Raw genomic sequence first — 23,073 nt, forward strand, 5'->3', positions numbered from 1 at the left:
TGTAGGACAGAGTCTATGGTTAGCAGCTGTCAGGACATGAGACATGTAGGACAGAGTCTATGGTTAGCAGCTGTCAGGACATGAGACATGTAGGACAGAGTCTATGGTTAGCAGCTGTCAGGACATGAGACATGTAGGACAGAGTCTATGGTTAGCAGCTGTCAGGACATGAGACATGTAGGACAGAGTCTATGGTTAGCAGCTGTCAGGACATGAGACATGTAGGACAGAGTCTATGGTTAGCAGCTGTCAAGACATGAGACATGTAGGACAGAGTCTATGGTTAGCAGCTGTCAGGACATGAGACGTGTAGGACAGAGTCTATGGTTAGCAGCTGTCAGGACATGAGACGTGTAGGACAGAGTCTATGGTTAGCAGCTGTCAGGACATGAGACGTGTAGGACAGAGTCTATGGTTAGCAGCTGTCAGGACATGAGACATGTAGGACAGAGTCTATGGTTAGCAGCTGTCGGGACATGAGACGTGTAGGACAGAGTCTATGGTTAGCAGCTGTCAGGACATGAGACGTGTAGGACAGAGTCTATGGTTAGCAGCTGTCAGGACATGAGACGTGTAGGACAGAGTCTATGGTTAGCAGCTGTCAGGACATGAGACATGTAGGACAGAGTCTATGGTTAGCAGCTGTCAGGACATGAGACATGTAGGACAGAGTCTATGGTTAGCAGCTGTCAGGACATGAGACATGTAGGACAGAGTCTATGGTTAGCAGCTGTCAGGACATGAGACATGTAGGACAGAGTCTATGGTTAGCAGCTGTCAGGACATGAGACATGTAGGACAGAGTCTATGGTTAGCAGCTGTCAGGACATGAGACGTGTAGGCAGAGTCTATGGGTTAGCAGCTGTCAGGACATGAGACGTGTAGGACAGAGTCTATGGTTAGCAGCTGTCAGGACATGAGACATTGTAGGACAGAGTCTATGGTTAGCAGCTGTCAGGACATGAGACATGTAGGACAGAGTCTATGGTTAGCAGCTGTCAGGACATGAGACATGTAGGACAGAGTCTATGGTTAGCAGCTGTCAGGACATGAGACATGTAGGACAGAGTCTATGGTTAGCAGCTGTCAGGACATGAGACATGTAGGACAGAGTCTATGGTTAGCAGCTGTCAGGACATGAGACATGTAGGACAGAGTCTATGGTTAGCAGCTGTCAGGACATGAGACATGTAGGACAGAGTCTATGGTTAGCAGCTGTCAGGACATGAGACATGTAGGACAGAGTCTATGGTTAGCAGCTGTCAGGACATGAGACATGTAGGACAGGGTCTATGGTTAGCAGCTGTCAGGACATGAGACATGTAGGACAGGGTCTATGGTTAGCAGCTGTCAGGACATGAGACATGTAGGACAGAGTCTATGGTTAGCAGCTGTCAGGACATGAGACATGTAGGACAGAGTCTATGGTTAGCAGCTGTCAGGACATGAGACATGTAGGACAGAGTCTATGGTTAGCAGCTGTCAGGACATGAGACATGTAGGACAGAGTCTATGGTTAGCAGCTGTCAGGACATGAGACATGTAGGACAGAGTCTATGGTTAGCAGCTGTCAGGACATGAGACATGTAGGACAGAGTCTATGGTTAGCAGCTGTCAGGACATGAGACATGTAGGACAGAGTCTATGGTTAGCAGCTGTCAGGACATGAGACATGTAGGACAGAGTCTATGGTTAGCAGCTGTCAGGACATGAGACATGTAGGACAGAGTCTATGGTTAGCAGCTGTCAGGACATGAGACATGTAGGACAGAGTCTATGGTTAGCAGCTGTCAGGACATGAGACATGTAGGACAGAGTCTATGGTTAGCAGCTGTCAGGACATGAGACATGTAGGACAGAGTCTATGGTTAGCAGCTGTCAGGACATGAGACATGTAGGACAGAGTCTATGGTTAGCAGCTGTCAGGACATGAGACATGTAGGACAGAGTCTATGGTTAGCAGCTGTCAGGACATGAGACATGTAGGACAGAGTCTATGGTTAGCAGCTGTCAGGACATGAGACGTGTAGGACAGAGTCTATGGTTAGCAGCTGTCAGGACATGAGACGTGTAGGACAGAGTCTATGGTTAGCAGCTGTCGGGACATGAGACATGTAGGACAGAGTCTATGGTTAGCAGCTGTCGGACATGAGACGTGTAGGACAGAGTCTATGGTTAGCAGCTGTCAGGACATGAGACGTGTAGGACAGAGTCTATGGTTAGCAGCTGTCAGGACATGAGACATGTAGGACAGAGTCTATGGTTAGCAGCTGTCAGGACATGAGACATGTAGGACAGAGTCTATGGTTAGCAGCTGTCAGGACATGAGACATGTAGGACAGAGTCTATGGTTAGCAGCTGTCAGGACATGAGACGTGTAGGACAGAGTCTATGGTTAGCAGCTGTCAGGACATGAGACGTGTAGGACAGAGTCTATGGTTAGCAGCTGTCAGGACATGAGACGTGTAGGACAGAGTCTATGGTTAGCAGCTGTCAGGACATGAGACATGTAGGACAGAGTCTATGGTTAGCAGCTGTCAGGACATGAGACATGTAGGACAGAGTCTATGGTTAGCAGCTGTCAGGACATGAGACATGTAGGACAGAGTCTATGGTTAGCAGCTGTCAGGACATGAGACATGTAGGACAGAGTCTATGGTTAGCAGCTGTCAGGACATGAGACATGTAGGACAGAGTCTATGGTTAGCAGCTGTCAGGACATGAGACATGTAGGACAGAGTCTATGGTTAGCAGCTGTCATTTGTCACCTGGATGGAGGACAGCCATGAGGGTTGTGTTGGGGGACAAACTGTAGTTCCTGTCAGGTCTGCGCTTGGAGCGACGTCCTGACCACTGGATGGACACCACTTCTGGTTTGGTAGGACCCAGTCTGTAGTAGTAATACACATAATACTACAATATCATCATAGTACTACAATATTACACACAATAATACAATATCATTATAATACTACAATATCATCATAATACTACAATATGATCATAATACTACAATATCATTATAATACTACAATATTACACACAATACTACAATATCATTATAATACTACAATACCATCATAATACTACAATATCATCATAATACTACACTATTATCATAATACTACAATATCATCATAATACTACAATATTACACACAATACTACAATATCATTATAATACTACAATTTCATCATAATACTACACTATGATCATAATACTACAATATCATCATAATACCACAATATCATCAAAATACTACAATATGATCATAATACTACAATATCATCATAATACTACAATATCATAATACTCCAAAAGCATCATAACACTACGATATTATCACGCTACTACAATATCATGATACTACAATATCATCATAATACTACAATATCATAATACTACAATATTATAATACTACAATATCATCATAATACTACAATATGATCATAATACTACAATATTATAATACTACAATATGATCATAATACTACAATATGATCATAATACTACAATATTATAATACTACAATAAGATCATAATACTACAATATGATCATAATACTACAATATTATAATACTACAATATGATCATAATACTAAAATACGATCATAATACTACAATAAGATCATAATACTACAATATGATCATAATACTACAATATCATCATAATACTACAATATAATCATAATACTACAGTAAGATCATAATACTACAATATAATCATAATACTACAATATGATCATAATACTACAATATCATGATACTACAATATCATCATAATACTACAATATCATTATACTACAATATCATCATAATACTACAATATTATAATACTACAATATCATCATAATACTACAATATGATCATAATACTACAATATTATAATACTACAATAGTATAATACTACAATAAGATCATAATACTACAATATGATCATAATACTACAATATTATAATACTACAATAAGATCATAATACTACAATATGATCATAATACTACAATATCATCATAATACTACAATATTATAATACTACAATAAGATCATAATACTACAATATGATCATAATACTACAATATCATAATACTACAATATTATAATACTACAATAAGATCATAATACTACAATATGATCATAATACTACAATATCATAATACTACAATATTATAATACTACAATAAGATCATAATACTACAATACGATCATAATACTACAATTTTATAATACTACAATATCATAATACTACAATAAGATCATAATACTACAATATCATGATACTACAATATCATCATAATACTACAATATCATTATACTACAATATCATCATAATACTACAATATTATAATACTACAATATCATCATAATACTACAATATGATCATAATACTACAATATTATAATACTACAATAGTATAATACTACAATAAGATCATAATACTACAATATGATCATAATACTACAATATTATAATACTACAATAAGATCATAATACTACAATATGATCATAATACTACAATATCATCATAATACTACAATATTATAATACTACAATAAGATCATAATACTACAATATGATCATAATACTACAATATCATAATACTACAATATTATAATACTACAATAAGATCATAATACTACAATATGATCATAATACTACAATATCATAATACTACAATATTATAATACTACAATAAGATCATAATACTACAATATGATCATAATACTACAATTTTATAATACTACAATATCATAATACTACAATAAGATCATAATACTACAATATGATCATAATACTACAATATTATTATGCATGGTGACAGCATCAGGTGTGACTTGTGTAGGCGGACTTGCTAACTTGTCCTTTTGTCCGCCCACGTAGTCCTCTTTTCTCCTCAACTGCAACCAGTTTTCATTGCTGCCTGTCCTAAAACTCTAGTCCTGAAAACTCTAGTCCTAAAACTCTAGTCCTAAAACTCTAGTCCTGAAAACTCTAGTCCTAAAACTCTAGTCCTGAAAACTCTAGTCCTAAAAATTTAAGTCCTAAGAACTCGTCCTAATAACACAAGTTCCAAAAACATGAGTCCCAAAGCATATTATGTAACACACCTAGTCATCATATTATGTAACACACCTAGTCATCATATTATGTAACACACCTAGTCATCATATTAGGTAACACACCTAGTCATCATATTAGGTAACACACCTAGTCATCATATTATGTAACACTCCTAGTCATCATATTATGTAACACACCTAGTCATCATATTAGGTAACACACCTAGTCATCATATTATGTAACACACCTAGTCATCATATTAGGTAACACACCTAGTCATCATATTATGTAACACTCCTAGTCATCATATTATGTAACACACCAAGTCATCATATTATGTAACACACCTAGTCATCATATTATGTAACACACCTAGTCATCATATTACGTAACACACCTAGTAATCATATTATGTAACACACCTAGTCATCATATTATGTAACACACCTAGCCATCATATTATGTAATACACCTAGTCATCATATTATGTACCACACCTAGTCATCATATTATGTAATACACCTAGTCATCATATTATGTAACACACCTAGTAATCATATTATGTAACACTCCTAGTCATCATATTAGGTAACACACCTAGTAATCATATTAGGTAACACACCTAGTCATCATATTATGTACCACACCTAGTCATCATAGTATGTAACACACCTAGTCATCTTATTAGGTAACACACCTAGTCATCATATTGTGTAACACACCTAGTCATCATATTAGGTAACACACCTAGTCATCATATTAGGTAACACACCTAGTCATCATATTATGTACCACACCTAGTCATCATATTATGTAACACACCTAGTCATCATATTAGGTAACACACCTAGTCATCATATTATGTAACACACCTAGTCATCATATTATGTAACACACCTAGTCATCATATTAGGTAACACACCTAGTCATCATATTATGTAACACACCTAGTCATCATATTAGGTAACACACCTAGTCATCATATTAGGTAACACACCTAGTCATCATATTATGTAACACACCTAGTCATCATATTATGTAACACACCGAGTCATCATATTATGTAACACACCTAGTCATCATATTATGTAACACACCTAGTCATCATATTATGTAACACACCTAGTAATCATATTATGTAACACACCTAGTCATCATATTAGGTAACACACCTAGTCATCATATTATGTAACACACCTAGTCATCATATTATGTAACACCTAGTCATCATATTATGTAACACACCTAGTCATCATATTAGGTAACACACCTAGTCATCATATTAGGTAACACACCTAGTCATCATATTAGGTAACACACTTAGTCATCATATTAGGTAACACTCCTAGTCATCTTATTATGTAACACACCTAGTCATCATATTAGGTAACACACCTAGTCATCATATTAGGTAACACACCTAGTCATCATATTATGTAACACACCTAGTCATCATATTATGTAACACACCTAGTCATCATAATATGTAACACACCTAGTCATCATAATATGTAACACACCTAGTCATCATATTATGTAACACACCTAGTCATCATATTAGGTAACACACCTAGTCATCATATTATGTAACACACCTAGTCATCATATTAGGTAACACACCTAGTCATCATATTATGTAACACACCTAGTCATCATAATATGTAACACACCTAGTCATCATATTATGTAACACACCTAGTCATCATATTAGGTAACACACCTAGTAATCATATTATGTAACACACCTAATCATCATATTAGGTAACACACCTAGTAATCATATTATGTAACACACCTAGTCATCATATTAGGTAACACACCTAGTAATCATATTAGGTAACACACCACATTTGACACAAGACGTGGACGTACTAAGTAGAAATGGCGGCGATGAATTAAAAACTGGTTGCATCAGCTCTGAGCTCTTTCATGTTTTTCATGTCTTTTAAATGTTATTTTTGGTGGACTGCAACACCACACCATTTCCCCATTGTGGGAGAAATCCAGTGTCTCCCACCCGACAGTAAACATCATAACATAAAACCTCATCACAGATGTTAGACCAGATGAAGAACTGGAGCATGACTCACTTCTCCTGGCGAGTCTGCTCGGCGGTGGTTTCCATGGCGCACTCCAGCGAGCTCTGGAGGGAGTGGAGCTGATTGGTGGTCTCCTTCAACAGGAAGCGGGTGACAAACTGCTCCAGGTGGGTGGACTCCTGGTACTCCTGCCAATCAGGGGGAGGGGAGAGGTGTCAGCGCCTGAAAGTCAGTCAGCGTCTGGAGCGCTCATGAAAGTTTGGCCACAGGTTGGTAGGCGGACATGTCTTGGCACTTCCTGTAATGTTGGCGTTCCATGTAACTATATTTATTATAATATATAGGGCTGAGGATGTCGAGGTAGTTAAGAAGCTGCTCGTTGGCAAGGCCCTGGGGGTGAATGAGATCCGCCCAGAGTTCCTTAAGGCTCTGGATGCTGTGGAGCTGTCTTGGTTGACAAGACTCTGCAGCATTGCATGGACATCGGGGGCGGTGCCTCTGGGTTGGGAGACCGGGAAGAAGGGGAACCGGAGGGTGTGTTCCAACTATCATGGGATCACACCTCAGCCTTCCCGGTAAGGTCTATTCAGGTGTACTAGAGAGGAGGCTATGCTGGATAGTCGAACCTCGGATTCAGGAGGAACAGTGTGGTTTTTGTCCTGGTCGTGGAACTGTCGACCAGCTCAATACTCTCAGCAGGGTCTATGAGGGTGCATGGGAGTTTGCTCAACCAGTCTACATGTGCTTTGTGGACTTGGAGAAGGCATTCAACCCTCAGGAAGTCCTATGAAGAGTGCTCAGAGAGTATGGGGTATCGGACTGTCTGATTGTGGCGGTCCGCTCCCTGTATGATCAGTGTCAGAGCTTGGTCCGCATTGCCGATAGTAAGTCGAATCCGTTTCCAGGGTTGGACTCTGCCAAGGCTGCCCTTTGTCACCCATTCTATTCACAACTTTTATGGACAGAATCTCTTGGCGCAGTCAGGGCATTGAGGGGATCCGCTTTTCATGGCTGCAGGATTAGGTCTTTCCTTTTTGCGGATGATGTGGTCCTGCTGGCTTCATCTGACCAGGATCTTCAGCTCTCACTGGATCGGTTCACAGCCGAGTGTGAAGCGACTGGGATGAAAATCAGCACTGCCAAGTCTTGAGTCCATGGTTCACGCCCGGAAAAGGGTGGAGTGCCATCTTCGGTTCGGGTAGGAGATCCTGCCCCAAGTGAAGGAGTTCAAGTACTTTGCGGTCTTGTTCATGAGTGAGGGAAGAGTTGATTGTGAGATCGTCAGGCGGGTCGATGCAGCATCTGCAGTAATGCGGACCCTGCATCGGTCCGTCGTGGTGAAGAAGGAGCTGAGCTGGAAAGTAACTCTCAATTTACTGGTTGATCTACGTCCCTACCCTCACCTACGGTCATGAGCTTAGAGTTATGACCTAAAGGACAGGATCACGGGTACAAGCGGCCGAAATGAGTTTCCTCCATCGGGTGGCGGGGCTCTCCCTTGGAGATAGGGTGCCAAGATCTGTCATTCGGAAGGAGCTCAGCCTAAGGCCACTGCTCCCCCACATCAAGGATCTACGTCCCTACCCTCACCTACGGTCATGAGTTCAGAGTTATGACCTAAAGGACAGGATCACGGGTACAAGCGGCCGAAATGAGTTTCCTCCATCGGGTGGCGGGGCTCTCCCTTGGAGATAGGGTGCCAAGATCTGTCATTCGGAAGGAGCTCAGCCTAAGGCCACTGCTCCCCCACATCAAGAGGGGCCAGACCAGGTGGTTCGGGCATCTGGTCGGAATGCACCCCAGATGTTTTCCTGGGGAGGTGTTTAGGGCACGTCCGACCTGGTAGGAGGCCACGGGGAAGACCTAAGACACGTTGGAGAGACTATGTCTGGCCGGGGAACACCTCGGGATCCCCTGGGACAAACTGGCTGGGGAGAGAAAAGTCTGGGCTTCTCTGCATGTAAACATATTGTCAGATCTCCTTCCCGCACCCCCGCACATGCTCATGAACGCACGTCGGTGATCCACTGTGGACTGGACTTTCACAATGTTATGTCAGACCCACTCGACATCCGTTGCTTTCGGTCTCCCCTAGAGGGGGGGGGTTACCCACATATGCGGTCCTCTCCAAGGTTTCTCATAGTCATTCACCGACGTCCCACTGGGGTGAGTTTTTCCTTGCCCGTATGTGGGCTCTATACCGAGGATGTCGTTGTGGCTTGTACAGCCCTTTGAGACACTTGTGATTTAGGGCTATATAAATAAACATTGATTGATTGATTGATGTTCTGAAAATGTCTTTCACGCTTCCGCCGCCGGCACGACGACAAGCTCACCTTCTTGGTCTTGTCCATGGCTCTCAGGATGGACACGTTGAGTTCCTCCAAGGCGGCCAGAACGTTCTTGTACTCCCCGAGGTGCCGCGAGAAATACTCTTTGTCCCCAAAGAGTCAAGAAGACAGCAGGACATGATTGACATGACGTTTTCCTGAAATACTGGCTGGCATGTAGCTTGTTAGTGCAATTATTATTATTACAACTGCTCTTCATGATGCCTAGCAGTAACACAAAGACTCAACACAAGTATCGACTTACCACACAGCTCATCAGTGTCCACGTTGCTGCAAACACACACACACACACACACACACACACACACACACACACACACACACACACACACACACACACACACACACACACACACACACACACACACACACACACACACACACCCCTCAGTAACACCCTTGTGTGGACACGGTATGTCACAACTCCTGCCAAGCGACTGTATATACCAAGCTGTGGTAAATTATCAATCAATCAAACAATCAATGTTTACTTATATAGCCCTAAATCACGAGTGTCTCAAAGGGCTGCACAAGCCTCAACGACATCCTCGACTCAGATCCCACATCAGAGCAAGGAATAACTCAACCCAATGGGACAATGAGAAACCTTGGAGGGGACCGCAGATGTGGGGACTGGGGACTGGGGACCCCCCCCAGGCGACCGGTGCATTGAACGTCGAGTGGATCTAGCATAATATCGTGAGAGTCCAGTCCATAGTGGATCTAACATGATATTGTGAGAGTCCAGTCCATAGTGGATCTAACATAATAGTGTGAGAGTCCAGTCCATAGTGGATCTAACATAATAGTGTGAGAGTCCAGTCCATAGTGGATCTAACATAATAGTGTGAGAGTCCAGTCCATAGTGGATCTAACATAATAGTGAGAGTCCAGCCCATAGTGGATCTAACATAATAGTGAGAGTCCAGCCCATAGTGGATCTAACATAATAGTGAGAGTCCAGTCCATAGTGGATCTAACATAATAGTAGAGTCCAGTCCATAGTGGATATAACATAATAGTGAGAGTCCAGTCCATAGTGGATCTAACATAATAGTGTGAGAGTCCAGTCCATAGTGGATCTAACATAATAGTGTGAGAGTCCAGTCCATAGTGGATCTAACATAATAGTGTGAGAGTCCAGTCCATAGTGGATCTAACATAATAGTGAGAGTCCAGTCCATAGTGGATCTAACATAATAGTGTGAGAGTCCAGTCCATAGTGGATCTAACATAATAGTGTGAGAGTCCAGTCCATAGTGGCTCTAACATAATAGTGAGAGTCCAGTCCATAGTGGATCTAACAGAATAGTGAGAGTCCAGTCCATAGTGGATCTAACATAATAGTGTGAGAGTCCAGTCCATAGTGGATCTAACATAATAGTGTGAGAGTCCAGTCCATAGTGGATCTAACATAATAGTGTGAGAGTCCAGTCCATAGTGGATCTAACATAATAGTGAGAGTCCAGTCCATAGTGGATCTAACATAATAGTGTGAGAGTCCAGTCCATAGTGGATCTAACATAATAGTGTGAGTCCAGTCCATAGTGGATCTAACATAATTGTGAGAGTCCAGTCCATAGTGGATCTAACATAATAGTGTGAGAGTCCAGTCCGTAGTGGATCTAACATAATAGTGAGTCCAGTCCATAGTGGATCTAACATAATAGTGAGAGTCCAGTCCATAGTGGATCTAACATAATAGTGTGAGAGTCCAGTCCATAGTGGATCTAACATAATAGTGAGAGTCCAGTCCATAGTGGATCTAACATAATAATGAGAGTCCAGTCCATAGTGGATCTAACATAATAGTGAGAGTCCAGTCTTTAGTGGATCTAACATAATAGTGTGAGAGTCCAGTCCATAGTGGATCTAACATAATAGTGTGAGTCCAGTCCATAGTGGATCTAACATAATAGTGTGAGTCCAGTCCATAGTGGATCTAACATAATAGTGAGAGTCCAGTCTTTAGTGGATCTAACATAATAGTGTGAGAGTCCAGTCCATAGTGGATCTAACATAATAGTGAGAGTCCAGTCCATAGTGGATCTAACATAATCGTGAGAGTCCAGTCCATAGTGGATCTAACATAATAGTGAGAGTCCAGTCTTTAGTGGATCTAACATAATAGTGTGAGAGTCCAGTCCATAGTGGATCTAACATAATAGTGAGAGTCCAGTCCATAGTGGATCTAACATAATCGTGAGAGTCCAGTCTTTAGTGGGGCCAGCAGGAGACCATCCTGAGCGGAGACAGGTCAGCATCGCAGAGATGTCGCCAACCGATGCACAGACGAGCGGTCCACCCCGGGTCCCGACTTTATACCGTGTACTGTGTTCTTTTATGATTGCGAGCTAGCACGTGTTTGTATTTGGTCACAGAATCCTTTCGAGGATTATTCTACTAAGGTCAAAAGTGCACATGTCCATCACAAGCTTAGACTTAGACTTGGACTTATAAATTCTTTATTGTCCCCGAGGGGCAATTTGGTTTGCAGCAGTAGTCATTAAAAACAAGGTACAACAGTAAAAACAAGGTTCAACATTAAAACGAGGTACAACAGTAAAAAACAAGGTACAACAGTAAAAACGAGGTACAACAGTAAAAACGAGGTACAACAGTAAAACAAGGTACAACAGTAAAAACAAGGTACAACAGTAAAACAAGGTACAACAGTAAAACAAGGTACAAATACACCAAATACATACAACATACAAACCATCATGAAGGCATTGAGCTAAAAACTAAAACATTTGTAATACAATAAAAACTAATCATCACACGTGGCTTCCCACTAAAGTGACTGCATAGCAGCTAAGCTCGTTTAAGAAGCTAATTTCTAAAGTCAACAGCTGAGGGAACAAAGGATCTTATGTATCTATGGTTTCTGGCCTTTTTATTAGTAGGGGCGTACCTGCATCCTGAGGGTAAGAGTCTAAACGGACACATTGACTTGAATAAAAACAGAAAGAGTCTGGGGGCGCGCGTGTGCTGGTCCGCGACCATTTAGCATTGAGTGGAAATCCGGGGAATAGGGTTTGAGGTAGATCTGGTAAATGGTAACTCTGGCCTCGAAGGGGGGGACGATCCCTAGACTGGCTTTGTTGTAAAATTGATGGTCGTGCCACTCTCCCAAGACAGAGTGACTATGTGGTGGGTGATGAGCCAAGAGGAGGCCAACGAGGAATCGGGGCGGCGTGGCGAAGTTGGTAGAGTGGCCGTGCCAGCAATCGGAGGGTTGATGGTTACTGGGGTTCAATCCCCACCTTCTACCATCCTAGTCACGTCCGTTGTGTCCTTGGGCAAGACACTTCACCCTTGCTCCTGATGGCTGCTGGTTAGCGCCTTGCATGGCAGCTCCCGCCATCAGTGTGTGAATGTGTGTGTGAATGGGTGAATGTGGAAATACCGTCAAAGTGCTTTGAGTACCTTGAAGGTAGAAAAGCGCTATACAAGTATAACCCATTTATCATTTATCATTTAAACTCTGAGAAGAGAGGGTGCTGAGGGTTGACCAGAATGGCCTTTGCCTTCTGGATGACTCGGGCCTGATGGATCTGGTTCAGAATCAGAATCAGAATCAGAATAGTTTTATTGCCATTGTTTGAGAACGGGTTCACAAACTAGGAATTTTTCTTGGTGCAAACGTGCGACATAAAACACATATTTGGTAATAAAAAGAGCTGTGACTGAGCTATCAGATAGACTTAGAAGGGATTCAAGGAATTCAAGGAGCTGCTGTTAGGAGTTCTTGTTCATTTGCCTGATGGCCGAGGGGAAAAAACTGTTCAGGTGGCAGGAGGTGTGGGTCTGGATGGAGCGTAGTCTCCTACCTGAGGGGAGAGGGGAGAATAGTGTGTGTCCAGGGTGAGAAGAGTCAGCTGTGATCCGACCCACACGCCTCCTGGTCCTGGAGGAGAACAAGTCCTGGAGGGATGGGAGCTTGCAGCCAATCACCTCCTCCGCAGCACGTACGATGCGTTGCAGTCTATTCTTATCCTGGACTGTGGCGCCGGGGAACCACACTGTGATGGAGGAGGTCAGGATGGACTCTATGACGACTGAGTAAAACTGCACCAGCATCTCGGTCGGCACCTTAAGTTTCCTCAGCTGCCACAGGAAGTACATCCTCTGCTGGGCCTTCTTGATGACGGAGCTGATGGTCAGCTCCCACTTGAGGTCCTGGGTGATGGTGGTGCCCAAGAAACGGAAGGAGTCCACAATGGGGATGGGGGTGGGAGAGTCAATCAGGGTGAGGGGGGATGGTGGGGCTGTGACTTTCCTGAAGTCCATGATCATCTCCACTGTTTTCTGGGCGTTCAGCTCCATGGGGTTCAAGGTAGTGCCTATGGTCTTTTGGCACACCTTGATTATACCACTTAGTCTGTTTTTATTGGCCACACTGAGGTTACCAAACCAGGAAGTGATAGAATAAGTTAAAATAGACTCAATACAAGATGAATAGAACATCCTCATCAGTGTCCTATCAACCTGAAAGCCCCTCAGTCTCCTCAAGGAAAACAGCCTCTGATTGGCCTTCTTGCAAATACGGTCAGTGTTGGCATCAAAGGTCAATTCATTGTCTAAAATTGTGCCTAGATACTTGTATTCACGGACTATCTCAACAGCAGAGCCATTATTGAGAATGGGTGCTTTGGCAGGGGGATCACGGCGAAAGTCAATGTACATCTTCTTCGTTTTATCGCCATTAAGCTCCAGGTACGAATCATCGCACCATTTGATGAAGTTCTCCAGAACAAGGACCGTGGTCTGACCCTAGAGAGTGGTGGCTCTTTCCCCCAGGAAACTGGAATCCTACAGGAATGCAGGTTTGGAGTTTAGGAGGAAGTGTAAAGACATTAGCAACATCTGGTAGGAAGCCCTCACAAGTAGGAGTAGAGGATAGGGGTCGACTCAAACCGATCACAGGAAATAGGCTGACTGGCCAAGCAACAAACTGGGTGTTGTCCAGATTGACCCGCCCCAAGGCTAGAACAGCAAAGAGTAACTGTCTTTGTGTAAAAGGTATTTAAGGACAGTTATCCAAGAAGACAGCAGAAGAGTGATTAGGTTCATACTCATTCTCTTGGAAGCGGCAGGTTCCAGACTGAGGCTCGCTGAAACTAATAAAGCTTTTGGTTGGACGATTCCTCGTTGGCCTCCTCTTGGCTCATCACCCACCACATAGTCACTCTGTCTTGGGAGAGTGGCACGACCATCAAGTTTACAACAAAGCCAGTCTAGGGATCGTCCCCCCCCCTTCGAGGCCAGAGTTACCGTTTACCAGATCTACCTCCAACCCTATACCCCGGATTTCCACTTAATGCTAAATGGCCGCGCCCCCAGACTCTTCCTGTTTTTATTCAAGTCAATGTGTCCGTTTCCACCGCCCGCGGAACGTCACCGACATGCCGTTCGTAGCCTGTCTGCATTGCGGCGCTAAATATACGCAGAGCTTCTATTTGTGCCGGACGCCGGAACAAATCCGTTCAGTTTAGCTCCACTCTGCTAGCGCTGGACAGGAAGTAATGAACAAAAACTAAATAAGGTTGTATAAATAATAATAGTAAATATAAATAAGGTTATTTTTGTCCAAGATGGCGCCGCTGTAGTGGCTGCTGGTGGCAGGAGCTCTGTGCTCTTGTGTTCCTGATGTGTCCTTCTTGTTTTTGCCTTTTGGTTGGGGACTCTTAGGGACTGTTTGACAAGGGGTGGTACTTTCATGACTTCTGCGGTGCTCTTTTGTGAACTTCTGGATCTGCCTCCCGGGAGCCTTTTGGCCATGGAGACCAGCTGCTGGGTCTCTTTGTTGGGAGGACACTTGATCGTTTCCGTTGTTTAGAATTTTAGAGAGCAGAAAATGATGGTGAAGATGGTGATGGTGGTGATGGTGACACAACTCACTCTGTGTCGTGCGTGTCGATGGCGTGGAAAAGCTGCTTGAGCTCGTCCGGCGTCAGGACTCCGTCAGAGAAATAAGACTTGAACTCTTCCAGAGTCAGCTTGCCATCATCTGAGACATGAAGACAACAATTGATGTCTCTGCAGTCAAAGATTATCACAATGAATGTCACAAAGATTGGCACAAAGATTGTCTCAAAGACTGTGACATAGATTTTCACAAAGATTGTGACATAGATTGTGACAGATTGTCACAAAGATTTTCACAAAGATCGTGACATAGATTGTGACATAGATTGTGACAAAGATTGTCACAAAGAATGTTACAAAAAATGTCACAAAAAATGTCACAAAGATTGTCACAAAGATTTTTTTTACAAAAATTGTTACGATTGTTGCCAAGATTGTTACAAAAATTGTCAGATACTTACAAAGATTTCCACACAAATAGTTAAAGACTGTGACAAAGATTGTTAAAGACTGTGACAAAGATTGTTATAGACTGTGACAAAGATTGTTATAGACTGTGACAAAGATTGTTAAAGACTGTGACAAAGATTGTTAAAGACTGTGACAGATTGTTAAAGACTGTGACAAAGACTGTGACAAAGACTGTGACAAAGACTGTGACAAAAATTGTGACAAAGATAGTCTCAAAGATAGTCTCAAAGATAGTCTCAAAGACTGTTACAAAGATTTTCACAAAGATTGTGACAAAGATTGTCACAAAGATTGTGACAAAGAATGTTACAAAGATTGTCACAAAGATAGTTACAAATATTTTTTACAAAAATTGTTACGATTGTTGCAAAGATTGTTACCAAGATTGTTACAAAAATTGTCAGATACTTACGAAGATTTCCACACAAATAGTTAAAGACTGTGACAAAGATTGTTATAGACTGTGACAAAGATTGTTATAGACTGTGACAAAGATTGTTATAGACTGTGACAAAGATTGTTATAGACTGTGACAAAGATTGTTATAGACTGTGACAAAGATTGTTATAGACTGTGACAAAGATTGTTAAAGACTGTGACAGATTGTTAAAGACTGTGACAAAGACTGTGACAAAGACTGTGACAAAGACTGTGACAAAGACTGTGACAAAGATTGTTAAAGACTGTGACAAAGACTGTGACAAAGATTGTGACAAAGATTGTGACAAAGATAGTCTCAAAGATAGTCTCAAAGATAGTCTCAAAGACTGTTACAAAGATTTTCACAAAGATTTTCACAAAGATTGTCACAAAGATTGGCACAAAGATTGTCTCAAAGACTGTGACAAAGATTTTCACAAAGATTGTGACATAGATTGTGACAGATTGTCACAAAGATTTTCACAAAGATCGTGACATAGATTGTGACAAAGATTGTCACAAAGAATGTTACAAAAAATGTCACAAAAAATGTCACAAAGATTGTCACAAAGATTTTTTTACAAAAATTGTTACGATTGTTGCCAAGATTGTTACAAAAATTGTCAGATACTTACGAAAATTTCCACACAAATAGTTAAAGACTGTGACAAAGATTGTTAAAGACTGTGACAAAGATTGTTAAAGACTGTGACAAAGATTGTTATAGACTGTGACAAAGATTGTTATAGACTGTGACAAAGATTGTTAAAGACTGTGACAAAGATTGTTAAAGACTGACAGATTGTTAAAGACTGTGACAAAGATTGTTAAAGACTGACAGATTGTTAAAGACTGTGACAAAGACTGTGACAAAGACTGTGACAAAGACTGTGACAAAAATTGTGACAAAGATAGTCTCAAAGATAGTCTCAAAGATAGTCTCAAAGACTGTTACAAAGATTTTCACAAAGATTGTGACAAAGATTGTCACAAAGATTGTGACAAAGAATGTTACAAAGATTGTCACAAAGATAGTTACAAATATTTTTTACAAAAATTGTTACGATTGTTGCAAAGATTGTTACCAAGATTGTTACAAAAATTGTCAGATACTTACGAAGATTTCCACACAAATAGTTAAAGACTGTGACAAAGATTGTTATAGACTGTGACAAAGATTGTTATAGACTGTGACAAAGATTGTTATAGACTGTGACAAAGATTGTTATAGACTGTGACAAAGATTGTTATAGACTGTGACAAAGATTGTTAAAGACTGTGACAAAGATTGTTATAGACTGTGACAAAGATTGTTATAGACTGTGACAAAGATTGTTATAGACTGTGACAAAGATTGTTATACACTGTGACAAAGATTGTTAAAGACTGTGACAAAGACTGTGACAAAGATTGTTAAAGACTGTGACAAAGATTGTTAAAGACTGTGACAGATTGTTAAAGACTGTGACAAAGACTGTGACAAAGATTGTTAAAGACTGTGACAAAGATTGTTAAAGACTGTGACAGATTGTTAAAGACTGTGACAAAGACTGTGACAAAGATTGTTAAAGACTGTGACAAAGATTGTTAAAGACTGACAGATTGTTAAAGACTGTGACAAAGACTGTGACAAAGACTGTGACAAAGATTGTGACAAAGATAGTCTCAAAGATAGTCTCAAAGATGGTCTCAAAGACTGTTACAAATATTTTCACAAAGATTGTGACAAAGATTGTCACAAAGATTGATTGATTGATTGATTGATTGATTGAGACTTTTATTAGTAGGTTGCACAGTGAAGTACATATTCCGTACAATTGACCACTAAATGGTAACACCCGAATAAGTTTTTCAACTTGTTTAAGTCGGGGTCCACTTAAATTGATTCATGATACAGATATATACTATCATATATACTATCATCATAATACAGTCATCACACAAGATAATCACATTGAATTATTTACATTATTTACAATCAGGGGTGTGGAGGGAGGGGAGGGGGGATATGGACATCAAGTAGTGGACATAGAGAGAGAGAGAGAGAGAGAGAGAGAGAGAGAGAGAGAGAGAGAGAGAGAGAGAGAGAGAGAGAGAGAGATCAGAAGGCATAAGAAAAAGAAAAAGTATCTGCATTTGATTGTTTACATTTGATTATTAGCAATCCGGGGAGGGTGTTAGTTTAGGGTTGTAGCTGCCTGGAGGTGAACTTTTATTGCGGTTTTGAAGGAGGATAGAGATGCCCTTTCTTTTATACCTGTTGGGAGCGCATTCCACATTGATGTGGCATAGAAAGAGAATGAGTTAAGACCTTTGTTAGTTCGGAATCTGGGTTTAACGTGGTTAGTGGAGCACCCCCTGGTGTTGTGGTTATGGCGGTCATTTACGTTAAGGAAGTAGTTTGACATGTACTTCGGTATCAGGGAGGTGTAGCGGATTTTATAGACTAGGCTCAGTGCAAGTTGTTTAACTCTGTCCTCCACCTTGAGCCAGCCCACTTTAGAGAAGTGGGTAGGAGTGAGGTGGGATCTGGGGTGGAGGTCTAGAAGTAACCTGACTAGCTTGTTCTGAGATGTTTGGAGTTTAGATTTGAGGGTTTTGGAGGTGCTAGGGTACCAGGAGGTGCATGCGTAATCGAAAAAGGGTTGAACGAGAGTTCCCGCCAGAATCCTCAAGGTGCTTTTGTTGACCAGAGAGGAAATTCTGTAGAGAAATCTCGTTCGTTGGTTAACCTTTTTGATTACCTTGGTTGCCATTTTATCACAGGAAAGGTTAGCCTCTAGAATGGAACCTAGGTAGGTGACCTCATCTTTCCTGGTGATGACACTGTCACCCACTTTTATGGTGAAGTGATTGACTCTCTTAAGTTTGATGTGGGACCCAAACAGGATGGATTCTGTTTTACCCAAGTGGATGGATAGCTTGTTGTCAGCGAGCCAGGTGCAAGTTCTACAGAGCTCAGCACTGAGGATTTTCTCCACCTGTGACTTGTCCTTGCCGGATACCAGCAGGGCAGAGTCATCCGCAAACAAAAACAATTCACAGTCGCATGCCGATGACATGTCGTTTATGTATATTAGGAACAGTAAAGGTCCCAATATACTGCCTTGGGGGACTCCACAGTTCACCGAGAGGGGGGGGGACACGGTGCCGTTCACCTCTACCACCTGCTCCCTCCCCTCCAAGTAAGACTGCATCCAGCTCCAAGAGGTTTTGTTAAATCCGATTGCTCTGAGCTTATCCAACAGTATAGCGTGGTTAACGGTGTCAAAGGCCTTCTGAAGGTCCAGCATGACCATGCCGCAGTATTTGCCCGCGTCCACCTCATGTTTGATGTGGTCGGTCAGATAGAGAAGGCATGTGTCAGTGGAGTGGTTAGTTCTGAAGCCGGATTGGAATTTGTACATGAGTTTATTAGTGGCAAGGTAACTATCGACCTGTTCATAAACTATTTTCTCCATTACTTTCGAAATGGAGCTGAGAATAGAAACAGGTCGGTAGTTGCCAGGTTCCAATTTGCTTCCTTTTTTAAAGAGGGGAGTTACTCTTGCTATCTTAAAATCTTTTGGTACTTGGCCTTGTGAAATTGATAGGTTTATTATGTGCGTGATGATCGGGGCAATGATGGAGGCAGAGTCCCTGAGGAATCTGGAGGGAATATTATCAAGACCGGTGGCCTTGTTAGGGTGGAGCGCGCTCAATTTTTTAAACACCTCATCAGCTGTGACCATTTCTAATTTGAAATCATTGTTGGATACTCCTAGCTTTCTGTAGAAGGCTTTAATGTGTTCTACACCAAAGCGACCAGAGTGGTGGGACAGCTTGTTGACAAGAGTTGCAGCTATGCTGGTGAAAAAGGCGTTAAGTCTGCTAGCTACCTCCATTTTGTCTGTAATGAGGGAGTCACCCTCCTTGATGCTGATGTTGGTGAGTCTTGTTTTAAGTTTCTGGCTGCAACCAGGAAGCTGGTTGTTGAGAATTTTCCAGAGCTCACGTGGCTTATTCGTGTTTTCCTCTATTTTGTCGTTAATGTAATTTTTTTTTAAGGATTTAGTCAGGTTGGTTGACTTATTTCTTAATTTATTGCATTGCTTTTTGAGAGTTGAAAGGAGTAATTTGAGGTTGATATTATTGGGTTGTTTATCTACTTCTGTTTTACATTTTTGGTATTCAGAGTATTTCCTGTCTCTGTCTTTTATGGCAGCTAATAGGTCCGGATTCATCCATGGTTCCGAGCGGGCTTTGATCCTGACTGTTTTCACGGGAGCCATGTCATTTAGTATCTTTAGGAACGCCGTTTTGAAGCGATCCCAAGCGACATCGATCAGGTTGCTCGCGAGCACAGGGGACCAGTCCCACTCATCTAATTTTAAATTGAAATTGTCATTGGAGTATTTTTTGAGGGATCTGGATTGGGCTGTTATGTGGCCATTGGCTTTAGGTTTAGCTATTTTGCGGGTGCAGAAGGTTAGATAGTGGTCGCTAAGACCACAGATCATGACCCCACTATTTTTTATTTTAGGCCGGTCTGAAGTGAGAATGAGATCTATGGTTGATTGGGTGGAATCACACACCCTTGTGGGTAGCGCTATTAGCTGGGAAAGACCGTGGAGATTACAAAACTTGCTGTAGGATCTGAAGACAGGCGCATCTTTGCGTTGAATATCTGTGTTCAGATCCCCAGTTATAATTTTCTCCATGTTGTCTGTCCCCGCCAAGCATTCTTCCAAAGCCCCATAGAAATCACTCTGATTAGGGGGTCTATAAACAGTCCCTATTAGTACCGGCTTAGCATTTTTAAATTTGATTTCCGCCCACACAGATTCCAGGTTATTGTGGTTAAGATCAGTGCGAGTTATGTATTTAATATCCTGGTGAATATACATACAAACGCCCCCACCATGTTTATTCCTGTCCTTTCTGATAACCGAAAAGTTTTGTATTTCTATCTCTGAATCAGAAATACTTTGATCAAATTTGGTTTCAGAGAAACACAAGATTTTTACCTTCGTGTTGAGGAACATTTCTCTGATTTGGTCGAGTTTGGCTCCAGAGAGGCTGTTCACATTAAGATTGTGACAAAGAATGTTACAAAGATTGTCACAAAGATAGTTACAAATATTTTTTACAAAAATTGTTACAATTGTTGCAAAGATTGTTGCAAAGATTGTTACCAAGATTGTTGCCAAGATTGTTACTGAAATTGACACAAAGATTGTTACAAAAATGGTCAGATACTTACAAAGATTTCCACACAAATAGTTACAGATTGTCACAAAGATAGTTTGGAAGATTGTTACTAAGATTGTTAAAGACAGTTACAAAGATAGTTACAAAGATTGTTTCAAATATTGTAACCAAGATTGTGACAAAGATTGTGACAAAGATTGTCACAAAGATTTTTTACAAAAATTGTTACGATTGTTGCCAAGATTGTTACAAAAATTGTCAGATACTTACGAAGATTTCCACACAAATAGTTAAAGACTGTGACAAAGATTGTTAAAGACTGTGACAAAGATTGTTAAAGACTGTGACAAAGATTGTTATAGACTGTGACAAAGATTGTTATAGACTGTGACAAAGATTGTGACAAAGACTGTGACAAAGATTGTGACAAAGATAGTCTCAAAGATAGTCTCAAAGATAGTCTCAAAGACTGTTACAAAGATTTTCACAAAGATTGTGACAAAGATTGTCACAAAGATTGTGACAAAGAATGTTACAAAGATTGTCACAAAGATTGTGACAAAGAATGTTACAAAGATTGTCACAAAGATAGTTACAAATATTTTTTACAAAAATTGTTACGATTGTTGCAAAGATTGTTACCAAGATTGTTACCAAGATTGTTGCCAGGATTGTTACTGAAATTGACACAAAGATTGTTACAAAAATGGTCAGATACTTACAAAGATTTCCACACAAATAGTTACAGATTGTCACAAAGATAGTTTGGAAGATTGTTACTAAGATTGTTAAAGACAGTTACAAAGATAGTTACAAAGATTGTTTCAAATATTGTGACAAAGATTGTGACAAAGATCGTGACAAAGATTGTCACATAGACTGTCACAAAGATTGTTACAAGATAGTTGCAAAGATTTTCACAAAGATTGTGGCAAAGAATGTTTCAAAGATTGTCACAAAGATAGTTACAAATATTTTTTACAAAAATTGTTACGATTGTTGCCAAGATTGTTGCCAAGATTGTTACAGAAATTAACACAAAGATTGTTACAAAAATTGTCAGATGCTTACAAAGATTTACACACAAATTGTTACAGATTATCACAAAGATAGTTTGGAAGATTGTGACAAAGATTGTTAAAGACAGTTACAAAGATTGTTTCAAATATTGTAACCAAGATTGTTTCAAATACTGTAACCAAGATTGTGACAAAGATTGTGACAAAGATTGTTAAAGACAGTTACAAAGATTGTTTCAAATATTGTGACAAAGATTGTCACATAGACTGTCACAAAGATTGTTACAAGATAGTTACAAAGATTTTCACAAAGATTGGCACTAAGATTGGCACAAAGACTGCTATGAAGATTTTCACAAAGATTGTTACAAAGATTTTCACAAAGATTGTTACAAAGATTGTTACAAAGATTGTCACAAAGATTGTTACAAAGATTTTCACAAAGATTGTGGCAAAGAATGTTTCAAAGATTGTCACAAAGATAGTTACAAATATTTTTTACAAAAATTGTCACGATTGTTGCCAAGATTGTGGCAAAGATTGTTACAGAAATTAACACAAAGATTGTTACAAAAATTGTCAGATACTTACAAAGATTTCCACACAAATTGTTACAGATTGTCACAAAGATAGCTTGGAAGATTGTTACTAAT

General features: G+C 40.7%; 1 protein-coding gene across 2 annotated transcripts in view; it reads right to left on the reverse strand.

The window, feature by feature from the left end:
• Positions 1 to 23,073, reverse strand: part of LOC133650077 (N-terminal EF-hand calcium-binding protein 1-like) — a 51,323-nt gene that overhangs the window by 21,368 nt on the left and 6,882 nt on the right. For both annotated transcript variants that reach the window (XM_062046889.1, XM_062046890.1), the window contains exons 3-7: positions 15,354 to 15,462; positions 9,694 to 9,719; positions 9,435 to 9,532; positions 7,150 to 7,286; positions 2,769 to 2,890 (exon numbers count right to left, since the gene is read on the reverse strand). In XM_062046889.1, the coding sequence (XP_061902873.1) occupies positions 2,769 to 2,890; positions 7,150 to 7,286; positions 9,435 to 9,532; positions 9,694 to 9,719; positions 15,354 to 15,462 (492 nt within the window). The remainder of the gene's footprint in view (positions 1 to 2,768; positions 2,891 to 7,149; positions 7,287 to 9,434; positions 9,533 to 9,693; positions 9,720 to 15,353; positions 15,463 to 23,073) is intronic.

This window comes from Entelurus aequoreus, linkage group LG05 (genome assembly GCF_033978785.1).
Source record: "Entelurus aequoreus isolate RoL-2023_Sb linkage group LG05, RoL_Eaeq_v1.1, whole genome shotgun sequence".
Taxonomy (NCBI): Eukaryota; Metazoa; Chordata; class Actinopteri; order Syngnathiformes; family Syngnathidae; genus Entelurus; species Entelurus aequoreus.